The 16,011-nt window shown below is 44.3% G+C and overlaps 1 protein-coding gene across 12 annotated transcripts in view; it reads right to left on the reverse strand.

Moving 5' to 3' along the window:
• The window catches only part of PTPRM (protein tyrosine phosphatase receptor type M), a 1,478,792-nt gene that overhangs the window by 971,553 nt on the left and 491,228 nt on the right, over positions 1–16,011 (reverse strand). For all 12 annotated transcript variants that reach the window (XM_085607017.1, XM_085607015.1, XM_085607014.1 and 9 more), the window contains exon 5: positions 13,917–14,032. In XM_085607017.1, the coding sequence (XP_085463143.1) occupies positions 13,917–14,032 (116 nt within the window). The remainder of the gene's footprint in view (positions 1–13,916; positions 14,033–16,011) is intronic.

Consider the following 16,011-nt stretch of genomic DNA (forward strand, 5'->3'; position numbering starts at 1 on the left):
ACCGTGTTACCCTTTTCCTCACTCTCTCTCTTATTGTGCACAGCTCTGCTCCGTTGTTGCCAGGATCGCACTATATAAAACCACAGACATACCACATAAATACATAGAGTGAAAGGACTGCAAATTCTTTCTGAAATAACATTTGTTTAGATCAGGCGTCTAATGTCCAATCTTTCTCTCCAATCCCGCTTTGATTGAAATCTGTTATGTCAGAAGCTGAGCATGGGCATGCTAGAAGTACGTGGAAGCACAAGAGTCTGCTAGAAGCATGTCAGAAGCTGCAGCAAAGGTCTGCTAGGACGTTAGAAGCTGTAGCACGGGCCTGCTAGGATGTTAGAAGCCGTAGCAAAGGTCTGCTAGTATGCTAGAAGTTGCAGCAAGGGTCTGCTAGGATGTTTGAAGCTGCAGCAAGGGTCTGCTCGGAGCATTTTATAAGCTGCAGAAACAGGCTTGCTAGCACGCACCTGTTAGGGACACGTTAGAAGCTGCACATTGGCCTGCTAGGACCATTAGAACCTATAGCACGGGCTTGATAGGAGCATGTTAGAAGCTGAGCAGGGTCTGGCTATTTTTTGTTCTGTATTTTATCTCCAGTTCACAGTGTCAAAGAACGTGTTTTATGATCCCGCTCATCGCGTTTACACAAACAGGCGTATTCCCCAGTAACTAAATCAATTCTGCATTCCTTATCGCAAAGCCATGATTGTTTTATGGAAATCAGCTCTTGGCTGGGAGCCAACTCTTTTTGTCTGCCGCCACCATCAAACACATTTGTCATGCGACTTGTTCGGCTGTCATTCCAAGTAATGTTACTTTCCTCCCTTTCAGTCTCTTGCTTCATCCCTCTCCGTCTATATAACATTGTACTCTATCTCAAAGAGGCAACAAAAATTAAAAAGAACTTATCACTAACACTAAAGGGCCGTGCTCTTAGGAGAATACGTACAGCATAGAAAACAAACACTGTAATAGCAATAGGTCTCGCCTTTGGGACCTTATAGGTGTTTAGCTAGAGCCACTCGTTTTTGTAATGTTTGTAATTTTTCCTATATTGATGTCATATTGCAGTAATGGCAATGGGGTTTATTGGTTTGAGTAAAATGAGGAACCACCACTGGGACCAGTGAAGCAGCTGTAGCACTGTCTAGAGGACTAATTATCAGTTATTACCACGGGCACCAGAGAAGCAGCTAGCAGCACTGTTTAGAGGACTTGGAATGAGGAATTACTCCTGGGACTAGAGTAGCAGCTAGCAGCACTGTCTAGGGGACTTAGAATGAGGAATTACCACTGGTATCAGAGAAGCAGCTATCAGCACTGCCTAGCAGACTTATAATGAGGAATTACTCCTGGGATCAGAGAAGCAGCTAGCAGAACTGCCAAGAGGACTTAGAATGAGGAATTACCACTGGGACAGAGAAGCAGCTATCAGCACTGCCTAGCAGACTTGAAATGAGGATTACTCCTGGGATCAGAGAAGCAGCTAGCAGAACTGTCTAGAGGACTTAGAATGAGGAATTAGCGATGGGACCAGAGTAGCATCTAGCAGCACTGTCTAGAGGACTAAGAATGTGGAATGGTCACTGGGACCCGAGAAGCAGCTAGCAGCACTGCCAAGACGACTTGGAATGAGGAATTACCACTGGGCTCAGAGAAGCAGCTTTCAGCACTGCCTAGCATACTTATAATTAGGAATTCCTCCTGGTACCAGAGAGGCAGCTAGCAGCACTGCCTAGAGGACTTAGAATGAGGCGATTACCAGTGGGACTAGAGAAACAGCTAGTGGAACTGCCTAGAGTACTTAAAATGAGGAATTACCGATGGGACCAGAGTAGCAGCTAGCAGCACTGTCTAGAGGACTCAGAATGACGGAATAACCACTGCGACCAGAGCTACTGCTGTGGCACTGCACAGAGGACATAGAATGAGGAATAATTGACGTGACCAGAGAGCAGCTAGCAGCATTGTTTTGAGGACTTAGAATGAGGAATTACCAATGGGAACTTTGAGGAAAGATTAAGGTAAATCATCATCTTCAGAAGAAGTGGCTTTAGGCAAGTTGCATATTTTTTTTACTCACAGAATTACACTTCTTGTCCGTCCCAGTACTAACTGTATCTGAACTTTCTAGCACAAAATACTAAATCTTGATTTGCTCTCGTGGCAAACCCCTGAACATCCAAGTCTTGGCATTCACTGAGAACAAAGCAGTGTCTGGTAAGTGAGATTTCAGTGACAACAGGCAACAGTTGAAACAAAGATTGCTTAGGTGCCCCGAGTCGCCGTCATGGTTAGATTTAGGCGCATCAGTAGAGCTCTCTGAGACTCCAGGTTCCACAGAGTAGGACATTTTACTGATTAGGGTAGACAAGCTTAGTCAACACTGCAGGAAAGTCAAGTTTTTTTTTTTTTTTTTTTAATTAGGGCATTCAATTGGAAAAGAATTACAAAGGTTTGCTGAGCGCAATTGCAGAGGGAGAGGTAGACTGAAACCCTAGTAGAAAATGAAATGGTCGAAGTTCCTAAATTAATTTGACACATAAGTGGATCACTTGCATGCTTCTCTAGGCGCTGAGCAACTAATACGTTTCAATATTTTTTCACACAAGTATCTCCAGAATGAAACGTTTTGCTAAACCTAAAACACAAATTACACAGGATTGGTGGTGACACTGCAGCAGCAATCTAAGAATATTTTTAGACTCTGGAACTATTTTAAAAAAATAATATTAATAATTAAGCACCACCGACATAGACCAGGCGGTTTATCCAATTTAAACGGGCGGGTTTTATTTTCTGCCAAGCAACATTTTCCTCAACACAGAACAGCAATCTGCATGCTTATTCTTAAATACCCTGCTGTAATCCATTCTGCATACCTTGGACCTAAAAAACCTCAAGTGTTCTTCACGCGGGCAAAGAGAGACGGTTGGAACGCCATCTGCCGAGGATGTCCCGTGTCCTGGGAAGCAGACAGTTCAACTGATGCTTAAGTCGTCTGTGCTTGATAAAGTTACAGATCAGGTCTAATGCCTCTAAGAGGATTCTTTCATTTGCTGGCACCCAGTGGTTAAATGCCATTCAGCACAGGCCTCGCCAACCGTCATACAGGCGCGCGAGACACGCTCTTCTGCTGCATTCAGCGCGTGGCTGCGGCCTACAAAGGCGCCATTTATCCGCATTGTCGATACTGCCTTTTGGGGGACTTCGAGGGGAATAAAACGCGCATTTCACTGTTTAATGTTGATTTCAGAGGGAGAAAAAAGTTCAACAGCTATGCGTTTTGACAATCCTAGTTGTAAATGCTACTCTATCGAAGAGTTGAAGATAATTACAGCAAATACTAAATACACTGTGCACCTGTCTGCCTTACCATCTCACTGTAAACCTTCCACACCCCCCCACCCCCACCTTCCCCACAGAGAGAGAGACAAGTTGTCTAACCACCAAAAGTTTTTCACGTCTTATTTTCTGGCACCAACTTTTTGTAGATAAAAAGCTGTTATTGTAACCCGTGTCCTATTTTTCTGAAAAAGAATGCAACAATCCTAGGCAACAAAAATAAGCTTAATGTTTATATTTGCTACATTTAAGCATAAAAGGAGGACAAGGGAAGCCAATGGAGTCACGTTGAGTGCTTATGCATGATGTAGTTGTTATCATGCACTTACCATCCCCAGCCCTGCAGTATTCTTTTTAACCCACCCTCCGCCACCTTGGGCCTCGAACACCCCAATCTTTTTTTTCTTCTTTCCCGTCCTGAGCAGGCAACTGCTTACTCAGTTTTGAGAGGGGTTGGGGTTGGTCTGGGTAGGTAAATGGGTCTGGGGAAAATTGGGTGCAATGAGTTTAAAAACGTGCACGGTCCGCTTGCACTTCCTCTTGTTCCCCATCTTATCACCACCACTAATAATAGTATCAACGTCCCACCCACCAACACCCATATGTAATTCCATAGCGGTCAATAAGCGCTTTGCACCTAAATTTCATCTATAACCTGGGATCAGTGGCTAAACGAAACTTGAGGGCCCCCCATCCAAAGTACACGGAGGGGGCCCACCTCCCTGGCCCACCACCTAAAACTTTTGCTGAGGGGGAACCCTGGAGTTAAACCCCCCCCCCCCAATCACACTACGGGAGATTATGTTACGCCACTGCCTAGGATTTGAAGATTGCCAAACTGTTGACGTGGGTTTGTCGAAAGTTGGAAGTTCAGGCTGGCTAGACAGCAGGGATCTTTGAGCCCTACCGCACGATTGCTTACATCTCTCTTTTTGCAATCAATCAATCAGGGGGATTATAAAGCGCGCTACATACCCGTGAGGGTCTCAAGGCGCTGGGGTGGGTGCAGTTTAGGGGTGGCGGAAAAGTCAGGTATTGAGGCTCTTCCTGAAGGTCTGCACGGTGGGGGAGCGCCTGATGTTTACTGGGAGTTCGTTTCAGGTTTTGGCAGCGATGTGGGAGAAGGCTCTTCCCCCCAGCTCTGGTTCTGAGGATGCGTGGAGTTATTGCTAAGGCGAGGTTGGCGGAGCGGAGGTTTCTTTTGGGTGCGTGGAAGGAGATTCTTTCGTTTCAGTATTTGGGTCCGATGTTGTGGGGGGGGATTTGTACCCGTGGGTGAGTAGCTTTTCAAGATGTTTCAGTTCCAGAGCTGTCACGCAAAATATTTTATGAGAGGAAATTATGTGATTTGTTGTTTTTCCACCACCGCCCTGCTGTTCATGCATTACAAGTGTAGGCTTGAAAGGGATGTGACATGAATGACAGTGTGGGCAGCAGTCTCTGGCAGAGGCCTAATGTGGCTGTACATGGGGTCTAGATCTTAGTGCACCACCCTTGGTAAGGAACTCCTGCACCATGCATGGACAACTCAATGAATCTGCATGGGCTTATATATTGTTCTACTCTACTGTCACTGAAAAACGGTGCTACATATAAGAAAACCATGGGGGTGGTTTTCAAATTGTGCCTTTGCAATGCAAGCTCACGCAAAGGGCTTGCTGGCTGGAGAATCCTATGAGTGCACCCAAGTGCAGTGTTCAGACTGAGGTGAGCCCTCTTCACCACTAAAAGTATTAAAGTGCACCTCTATTATAAACAGCAGCAAGAATGCCTGGTGCACACACTTGTGCTGCAACTAGCTGCAGCAGGACACCTCTGCGTTAAAGTCTCACTTTAAAAACGGACCCAGATTTAAAGGTTCAAATGTTGCCTCTCTTGTTCTCTTTCAAATGACCCTTCCCTTGGCTCTCGTCCCGCTGTATCCCTCCTCTCTCAGAGTAGCAACCTACTCCAAGTCGCACTGCAGGTACTTCATAATCTCTATGTTATTTCATCAAAATGCCCACACCTCATTTCAAGGATTCTAACCTCTCCTTTGAAACCATGCCCCTACAAACTAACAATACCTAATCTCCTCGAGCTGATCTGTTAATCCTACCAATCATCTGCATAAACTCCTACAACACAACTAATGACCACATCTAACCCTATCAATGTATTCTAACACAAAGAATCTGGAGCAAAGGCATGGGATGGTCTCCTTGAGAGTACAAGATTTATCACCATAAACAAAAATAATCCCTGAATAACCACTAACCTTGGGTTCCTGAGCAGCGGACTGGCAAGCATAAAGCACTTCAATGCATCGTCATTGGTTGTAACCACTATATTAATTCAATTACAATACAATTACCACTAGTGCCCTGGTAAAATACTACATAAGGATATACGTAAACAGGGTCACTCTGCATTTTAAGAGGGAAGCTGGGTCAAACATATGGCAAGGCATGTTCTCTCAGGAAACATGTATGAATAGATTTTATAATTCTGGATAGAGGGCAGGAATGCCCCCTGAAAAAAAAATATATGTTTGGAAAAATGTGATAAAGGTCCTTGGATGTAAACATATGCAACATTATTCATTTCAATTAGAATACACACAAAATAGTGCAACAATGCGTTAAACAATTGATGAGTTTAAGAGTTACATACATTAAAAATGTATTTAAAAACACAATCATGGCGAGGGGTTATGATTTATGTACTGATTTCTCTAACAATTGGTAACTATCATTTAATATATATATATATAGTGGGTTTTACAATGAAACAAATAGATACAACAATTAGTGCCTAAGAAGAACGATAAACAAGGGTAACGAATAGCAGTACTAGTTATTGTGAGGAGGAACCATCAGCTAGAGTAATTAGTAACTATCATGTGACACTTTGAGCCGAATTTGTACATGTAAGGATCTTCACCAGGACTAAAATAAAGTCAACAGCCACTAAAATTGTTCTAGAACTCCAACACAAGTCACAAGATCATTAAACATAGCATTGAGGCATGTTGCACTTGGACAGTCAAGTAAAACCACCTTGTGAAACCGCACTGTACTCTTACCACAAATGCACACCCAGTAGCGCACTGGGGGTAATTGTTTGCACCTATATAATGTCACTAGACTAACAGATAATCCCTGCAAACTAACTATGCAAGCATATATTACCAAGACATCAGAGCAATCAATGCAGAGTTCAAATATCACACACGTTTCTCTGTTTAACAAGCTACACTGCTGTTTTGTACACCAGCCCCAAAAAATGTTTAGTCTGTATTGTTCAATAGGCCCATATAGTGTGATTTCTTGAATTGGTTAAATCCTGACTTTTAATCAGAGCCTGTTTTAATTTCATTGCTGCTGCATCTCCTCCCCATCCCCTCTGCAGTATTTCACTTTTTGCTTCTCATTGTCTCGTCTGGATTACTTGGAGGGAAGGTAGAGTCAGATATCCTTCAACAGAGCCAGAGAGCAGCAAGGCAACACAAGAGAAAAGCAGGCCTTTCAAGTCTGTAGTCCAAAGAGAAGTCCTTTAAGCAGTACAGCAGTCCTTCCGACAGAGGTTCAGTTCAAGATTCAAGATACAGAAGTGTATCATTTTAGGGTGTCAGAGGCCCAGTACTTATACCCAAAAGTTCCTTTGACGTGGGGGTGACTTCAAAGCAGCTTTCTGAAGTACACAGGTGCCACTTTCAGGCCAGTCCTGTCTGCAAGCCTATCTATTTGGGGGAGGGAGGTAAATCAGCACTCGGATGGAGACAGGACACTACCTATTCAAGTGAACTGTTAGCTCCTCCCTTCCATCCTGACTAGGCAAGCCATAAGAATGCAGATGTATGAAGATTGGTACTCAGACACACCTATCCTTCCTGTACTGTGGCTGTCTAGAGGGAATGCACAAAGTGTAGCTGTCACCCACACCAAATGTATTAGAGACAGGCTGTCGGGCACACAGAGCAGTAAGTACAGAGAAAGTCCACATTAAGTGGCATTTCTAAAATAGCAATGTTAAATTCAACTTCACCAGTAAGTAGGATTTATCAATACCATTCCAAACATATGAAAAATGAAAAAGCTATTTCTCTCTGATAAGGAATTACATCCTAAAATTGGATTAAGGCATTTCCAATTCTAATCTACGAGAGGAGTAGGCATCACAGTAGTGAAAAACGAAATAGGCTGTTTGTCACTACCAGAACATTCAAAACATAAAAATACATGTCCCATCTTTTACTTACATAGCACCCTACCCTTAGGACTACCTAGGGCCTACCTTAGGGGTGACTTATATGGGGTAAAAGGGGAGTTTAAGGCTTGGCAAGTAGTTTTAAATGCAAAGTCGAAGTGGCAGTAAACTACACACACAGGCACTGTAGTGGCAGGCCTGAGACAGGGTTGAAAGGCTACTACTGTGGGTGGCACAATTTGTACGGCAGCCCACTGGTGGCATGTAACTTACAGTCCCTGGGTATATAGTATACTACCTAACAAGGGGCTTACAGGTAAATTAAATATGTCAACCAGGTATACACCAATTACACACATGTTGAGGGAAGAACCATGTGCAGTTTAGCACTGATTAGCAGTCGGAAAGTGCTCAGAGTCCCTTAGTCAATAAAATGATTCAGCAAAACGTGGAGGCAAAATGATTGGGGGGGAAGTCCCCCCCTCCCAAGGCTAGCAGGTCTAACACCGCCTATCTCATTTGCTGCTTTGTATCCTATTTTTGCACTCATTACTTTAGTCATCATGGTCATCCTTTGTCTTATCTGTCCCCAAGCGCTCACACTCTCCCTATGCCCTTTCTCTCTCCATCAAGTCCTCTCGGACTCGCCTCTGTTACCAGGGCTGGACTGGGAACAGCAACCAGCCCTGGCGATTGCTGCCCGACTGGCCCTGAAAGCTTGGGGGTGCTAGCGAAATGCAACGCTCCCGTTTTTGTTACAGGGGGCAGATATTGCAGCAGTGCTGCAAAACCGGCCCCCTGTAACAAAACCGGCCTCCACGGGTACAAAACCGGCACTCACTCCTCTAGCTCACCGGGGAAATGCCCGGTGCCCGCTACGGCCAGTCCGGCGCTGTCTGTTACTATGCGTTTCTTCAGTGACTTCTCTGTTACCAATGTTGTTTCTTTTCAGTGCTCTTTGTTTTTAGAGCTCCTGACTGCTCCCACATCCTTGTTTGTTGCACCTCTCCCAAGGACCCCTATGCAGCAGTTCCCCTTAATCTCCTACTCTCCCCAGTATCTGCCATCTCTCTGTAGGTCATCCACTCTCTTCCCAGTGTACTCTGATTAACAGATGAAACCTCTCACCATTTTGCACTTATGCTGGAGGTGAGCACTTTCTAATTGCAAATGAGACATTTCCTCAAGTTCCAGGAGTGCACAGTGTGCACTATATGCCATTGGTGGTCCTTTACATACAAACTGTGGAGTTTTCTCCTTCCCTCACACTCGCGTCTTACATCCCTCTCTATGTTGCGATCTATACCCTATGTCTCAGGCTATAAGGTGCTGTATAAAAAGAAGTTCACCCCTGAATTTGACAGTATCACTTGAACGCTAGACTCTGCTACCACAGGCGGGAACTAGCCAGAGGCGGCCCGAGCGATTCTGAGCCATGCCAGCAAGACCAACACTCTCCGGGAAAGGAGGGGTTTAGGGAAGGAAAGAGTGTTTCACTCCTCAAAAACGTTTTGGGGAAAACATTGCCAAATGGTGCCTTTTAAAACACATTTTACCCAAGAAAATAAAATTCCTGTAGTGAGGATGAATCTTGTCGTTTTCCAATCTTTTGGGGTCTGTCAAGTTAGAAATAATGAGGCAACTTCACCCAATGCAATATCGAGCACCCAATGGAAATACCAGAAGCTGCTCAAAAACGCCAGAGTTATTCGTTTCCTTTCTCGACAATTTCGACTCATCAAAAGGTTGTCTCTGTGGTTGGAAGACTGACGTGATGTGTGTCAGGACTACACACTGGACTCGGAGATCTAAGTGCGCTATTCTCGGGCGTTAGAAAGTAAATCCGACGCGGCAGAGCCTTCCTGAGGAGTCTGTGCTTTCAATTTATTATTGCGCGTGCATTTCCAACAACATGGGGGCATATCTACAAGGCGGCGATAAAAAATTATCGCCGCTTTTGCAGCAGTTTTCGGCCGAAAAGCGGCGATAATTTTATCGCCCTATCAGTATGGACACGCTAACGCATGAATCCATGCCTTAGCGCCTGTTTACTGAACGCCCAGCTTTGCATCTCTGATGAGGTGCAAAGTGGGCGTTCCTTCCGAAAATAACTGGAGACATTTCTCCAATTATCAAGGGAATCGCTAACAAGCATAGCGATAAGAAAAGTAGCGCTAACCATGGGTATCGCTACTTTCCTTACGCCTGCTTGAGTTCTGACTTAGCCATGTAATCCAATGGGAGGTGGATTACATGGCTAAGACCATCATGCCCTATCAGCAAGGTATCGCCGGTCACAGTGCGATTATCGCTGGATTTCCAGCGATAATCACACTGTTTTCCAGCTAGCGCTTGCATTCCTATCGCTTTGGAGATAAGCGTTGCTGATAGCACGCTATCTCCGCGATAGAAAGCAGCGATAGCCAGCGATAATTATCCTAGCGCTAAGTACGCTTAGCAAGAATTATCGCCGGCCCTTGCTGATATGCCCCATGGTTCTTTGGCGGAAAAATGCACAACTGAAGTGCGAGAGGCCTAATTCATGAGTGAAGTGCAGAGTACATTCTGTGGAGAATATCAATTTGTTGCGTGGCACAAGGGATAATGACTTAAGAACTTTCACAGAATGTCTGCCTTTTAATAACCATTGTAACTACTTAATTTACTGAAACTCCGTTTATCAACCTCAAAAGGATGAAAGATAGTTTTGGCCTTGCCGGGGAATCGAGATAATGACCAGCAGATCACAGCAGGCGTCAGAGTTAATCTGTGAAGTCAAGGAGTGGTCATACAGGCTGTTGTACAAGAGATGGACAAGGGGGTACAAGGCGAGCTCAGAGCTCCAGGGACTCGTGTGTGGACTGCGCTGCTATTTTTGGGGATTCATTGTGTTGTCCCGAGTTTTTCGTTTCCTCCTGTGTGGGATCGCGAGGATGGATCATTTTGCAGCGGGACCTTACATGGACGTCCATGATAAATGTAAATTTGATACTTGTATAGTACACTACTCACCCGCAAGGGTCTCAAAGCGCTTGTACGAATACCGCTGTGGAACCCATCCTGGCTTTCCCTGTGAGGCGTCCACCCTTGGGCACCCCCAAGGTGGAGGCCAGGCATCTTTAGCGTTGTGGGGGCCGTTGTGGAGATTAAGCAAGCTATTGCCCAGAGTTGCAGAGTGGGACTCCATGATTGGAATAGGCACCGAGGCGAGAATTATCAGGTCCGTGGAATTTTTTTAGCCCAAGACCCACCGAGGCGGGGAATTGAACCCTGGTCCCGGGCTAGACCTCTGCATCAGGGTCTGTCGCTCTAATCATTGAGCCACACTTCTCCACTCATGTTAAGGGAAGGGAGCTCTCTTTCCCGGCTTTTATTTGGAGGCAGACGGAAAACAGATGGAGAGATGGAGAGAGAGAGAAGGAAGACACAGACGAATGGAGCGAGAGATGGTAAGTGGGCGAGAGGGAGGGGGAAGGGAGAAACGGGAGAGAGAGAGGGAGAAAGGACAGAGAAGAGCAGACAGAGCAAGAAAGGACAGAGAGCGAAAAGGACAGACAGCAGGGGAGCAAGACAGAGGGAAAGAGAAAGAAACAAAGTGTATCTGGCTCAGGCGCTCAAAAGCACAAGTGCTTTATTCTGCCCTCCTGTTTCCCTGTGCTTTTCGCGCCCATCCCTTGAATGATGCAATAGATGTTGGAAGGTCCTAACAAACAGAATCCGGTGATCCTCCTGTTGCAGAGGGAGGCTGAGCCAGGAGAGTGTGCGCTCCTCCAGTGTTGAACACCTAAGGCTCACCTGAACACCTCGAGTCATGTCATTTGATCTTGTCAGAACTTATTTAGACATATAACTATTTTAAGTCTCGCAACTCACCAAATATTGTGCAAAACGGCGACCCCCATGGAGCTAAAGCAAGCACCTAATAAATGCTGCATGGACTTATACAGTACATCCGTTCTGTCAGTCAGCACAAATGTGAATGTATTCCCACTTTGGCAATAACCTGAGCTTCCTTTAAATAGAGAAAGGAAAATGTAAGCAGATGGGGCGCATCTGTGAATCATAAACATCCCTTCATTAGTGCCATCATCGGAGTTATTCTGTGGTGTGTTTTTCTTTTAAAGTATCAGCTAATGAGCACCCTGAATTCAAAGGAGATGCCATCAAGCCAATGACCTTTCCAACAGTCTGCTGCTGATGCTTGGGGAAATACGTCTAACTTTGTTAGTTTATTGGGATTTTAAGGATACTTGTTTGGCTTTTTGTGTGAAAAACTGCTGACTTGATTTAACGTAGCACCTGGCATCTACGGGAAGCAAGGGGTGGATGCGCAATTAAAAAAAAAAATATATATATATATATATATTCATTTTGAGCTGCCATAACAGCCGCCGACAGGCTCTGTCGATCAACGAAGGTCGTGGCTTATATAAAGCCTGGAATGCCCAGCCGTACGATGGACACCCGCTGCAAGCATATGTTGACACCCAGCGGCAGGCGAGAGGTGTCTCAGGCACAGTGAAATTAAAATGGATTATTGACTTATTGAGGTGGCATGACAGATGTGGGTGAGAGCATTTTTGACATCAAGTTGGACATCGGACATTATTATGTAAGGGGGCACTGAAACCCGTAATTAAATTAATTGTATCGAGGATGCTGGCGCTCCACTACCAGCCCTGGGGGAATTGCGGTCCTCCTATTGGCCACGGAATCACCAATAATGTTGTCAATTGGTTTAAAAATTTACTTACACTGTGTTCCTGCATATACGGCTTTACCGCACTGAGGAAGGCAATCGCTGAAACGCGTCTGCGGACAATAAAAGCTTTTTTTTCACCCCGTGACTGCACTGAATTCTATTTGGCAGTTGTTGTGGAACAAGCGAGTTCCACCCCCACTCATCCGGTTGCACCCGCTGTGAGTTCGACGGCGCCAGGTGGAAAACAGTGCTAAGGAAATTATATATATATAGATATATATATATATATATATATATATATACACTCACATACCGGATGACGTCCTCCGCTCCATACATTCACAGGAGCTGGAGGCCAGCACTGACTCTAACCCAGCTGTCTTAAGACAGCTAGGTTATAGATGTTTAAAGTGCGCATGTGTGGTCTGGCCGTCTCAAAACCGCCGGCCGAAAAAACATGCGCAGTAGACAGCCCACCCTCATCCCTGCTAAGGTCACTCAGCAGCGATCCTGCCCCCATCCTGATGCTTGGCTCGGGACAGGGGTGAAAAAGAAAATGGTAATAAATTACCATTTTATTTTTCGTAGGGTTTTTGAGGGATTTAAGGGGGGGTGGCGGGGGTGACGCTCCAACAGAGGAGCCGCCTCTGATTGTTGCCACTGTATATTAATGTAACAATAAGGACCGAGCTCTGGAACATGTTTTAGAGAGTCTGGTTGACGAATTGTGTGAGGCAAAGTTTAATACAAGTTACTTTGGTAACTTAAGCGTATTGGGCCCTCTTTGTGAATCCACCCATGTAGCTATAGAACTTTTTTGAACAGTTTGTTTTTTAAAGAGAAGGTAATGAGAACGCACGCGTTCCACCTATTGGTGAAGGTCTTGCATTGCTCTTATTCCGTGGAGGTCTTCCCACCCAGCTGTTATAAGAAAAGCTGCAAAAGGATGTGGTAATTGGAAAAGGGCTTATAGAAGAGGTGTACGTGATACATAGGTAAGCCCTTTTTGTTTATGCCATCACCCAAGTTGCTTAATCCCAAATTATATAAAGTGAATACAAAGAAGAAATGCCTGGTATGTGGTGGCAATTCAGACTTAAATTAGTCGTGGAAGCCCTTTGGCTGCAGTTGGAAGTCTCTGGTGTTGCTAACCAGTCTCCTTCTATAGACTATGTAGAATATGCTGTGCACCACAGATGTCTAGGATCACCCAGGGGTAAATGCATGATTAATGTGCAAAACCTGGATGCCCACAATGAGCTGCTGGACGACATAAGGGGCCAGATTCACCCAGAGTTTCCTATGCCTTACTTTTTTAACACCCAAGGCTGACCCCTGAATTCCAAGAGTAAGCCAGAAGTACTACAAGAGTAAGTTACAACTAAACATAATACAATCTTTATGAGTTGGGCACAAAAAGATCAAAAGAACATTAACCTGAATTCGGAATGTGCCCTTATAGATATGCATAGGGTGCTTGAATTTAACATGCATACTTTTCTTTTTTGGTTTAGGTTTAATTTTTTACGTTGTAGTTTTAACAAATATGAGAGCTTTAATAACAAAAAGGCGCATTCTCCGAGTTAATATTTAGTTTGACTAAAAGTAGGAATCACAACGCCCTCGAAATCAAGGAACATAAAAGGTCACTGTGTCTGGTTGCATATTAAAAGTAATGTGTTACCTGCAACCAAAGCCTGTCTCCAGATGTTGTTTTTCCATTCGCAGTGCATTGAAAAGTGGCGAACTGCCCGGCGTTGACATCCACATTCTGAACGCGCAGGAAATGAGGTGTTTTTGCTGAATAAAAGATAAACAAAAAGAACATTTATTTTATGATTTACATATAAAATCAATGTGTACTTGGACGGCTGTAGATGTATTCATCATTTTTCTACAGAGATTATCATCTCGAAAAAATAGTTTGAAAATCATTACTACTTCACACAACAGGAAGAAAAAGAACTATTGTTTCATAAAATAGACTTATGCTGCGACAATACAATCAAACATAAAAGTATAGAAAGTAAGGGAAAGAAACAATGAATAAACACAATATTTAGCGCAAAACAATAAAAAAAAGTAATCGACTTTGATTTAGTAATTCTACTTTAGCAAATTATCTTGTGTTTTTTTTTTTTACTAGAAATGGCTAAACTCACATGTACAGCTGCATGAGTATGGTTCTGACATTAACGACCTTTCAGGCACTTACTTATTGAAGGAATTTACTGGAGGCGGCTTCTAAAAAATATATATCTTCTTTTAAATGTATTTAGAAGGTGTAAAACTGACAGATCCGAACTAACTGAAAGAACCCCAGCCCTTGCATTGATGAAACCATCCAAAATCTATGCACACTTGTTTTTATCACAGTGACATGTTTTAGAAGGTTTACCTTTCTGGTGACGATGAATGCACTTCTAACGTGCACAGCCAGACAGGACTTTCTGGGGCTTTGGCACTTCCCCAGTGGACTGCAGACAAGTGCCTGTTTCATAGAAGGACCAGCTGCCATCACCCGACCAAACCCCCATGTCCCATGTGGGTACAGCATCCAGTGGTGTGGGGCCGGGTTGAACATGTATGCGAGGGCTGATTTTAATTTGCTATCCGCCCCTGGTAATGTCTGTGTGTTGGGATGAGCATTGGAGGTTTGACAGTACAGTTTACTGTATGGTTGGTATTATTGTGGGTTTCACAAGAAAATAAAACAGTATTTAAGCAGATGCAATGCTCAAGGCTTGACAAAAGGACAAAAACATGTTCACACACTTCTTGGTGTTATGAGGTTGTGGGCAGGATTAATGATGTCTTCCATTTCCCTTCTCTAGGTCTACCTCCGACAGGCTCAAGGAACCTGTCGGGGCGGCAGTCGGACACTAATCCCTACAGTGGAGGTGGTGTCTGCACAGGCAATGCCATAGGAATTAGGATGTCCATTTCCCCCAGCCTTTTCATGGCGGTTCCACTGCCATGAACAGGCTGTTTGAAGGGGACTTTGGGGGGACCAAGAAGGGCCCCCGTGAGCCCCTGGCAAATGGCCAGGGGGGGGGGGGCACATGTGGTGGTCCCCAAATATATATGGACCGGCTGCCAGGCACCACATGTTGCTTGACACATGCTGCCTGGATGTTTGAAAACATGACTTTTTCTGCTGCGTCTTGTGCTGCAGCTCAATGCGGACCGCAGCACAAGACGCAGTAGAAAAATGCATGTTTCCGACCACTTTACTTCTACTTTGGTTGGATGCTGGATTTGATCTGATTTAGAAAAATACTTTACAAAAGCAGGAGTAGGTTCAGCTCCGCTCTTTTAGGATTATCCGTGCAGCCAACAAAATATTACTTTTTCAAGAATGGCTAAAATCAAAGGCAGGATGTGAAAGGAGTCACGAAAAGCAGTTTGGTCACCTGAAGAATTATTCTCCGATACATAAAACCCAACAAACAAGCAATAGTAATTTGTTATTCTACTGATGTTGCCATGGAGTAGGTTACCATGCAACAATTACTGCAGGCTCTGAAAATTAGGTATAATCATTAAGAAGCAAAGGCCAAACAGGTAGCCTTCATTTGTGCCAAAGATCCTGTCAATCTAGTAAAATAAAGGGGTTTGTGCAAAGTGAAATTACACAACTTTAAATGGACAATGTTTATGTCAGACAAGTAATTTAGCAATATGTTCGGCATCTAGCTTAATGATGTGTTAAAATTATATGGTGGCCAACCCAGTCTTCTGTGACAATGGCGCAAAAATAACCTCCAACAGCGTATTAG

This window comes from Triturus cristatus, chromosome 5_2 (genome assembly GCF_964204655.1).
Source record: "Triturus cristatus chromosome 5_2, aTriCri1.1, whole genome shotgun sequence".
Classification (NCBI taxonomy): Eukaryota; Metazoa; Chordata; class Amphibia; order Caudata; family Salamandridae; genus Triturus; species Triturus cristatus.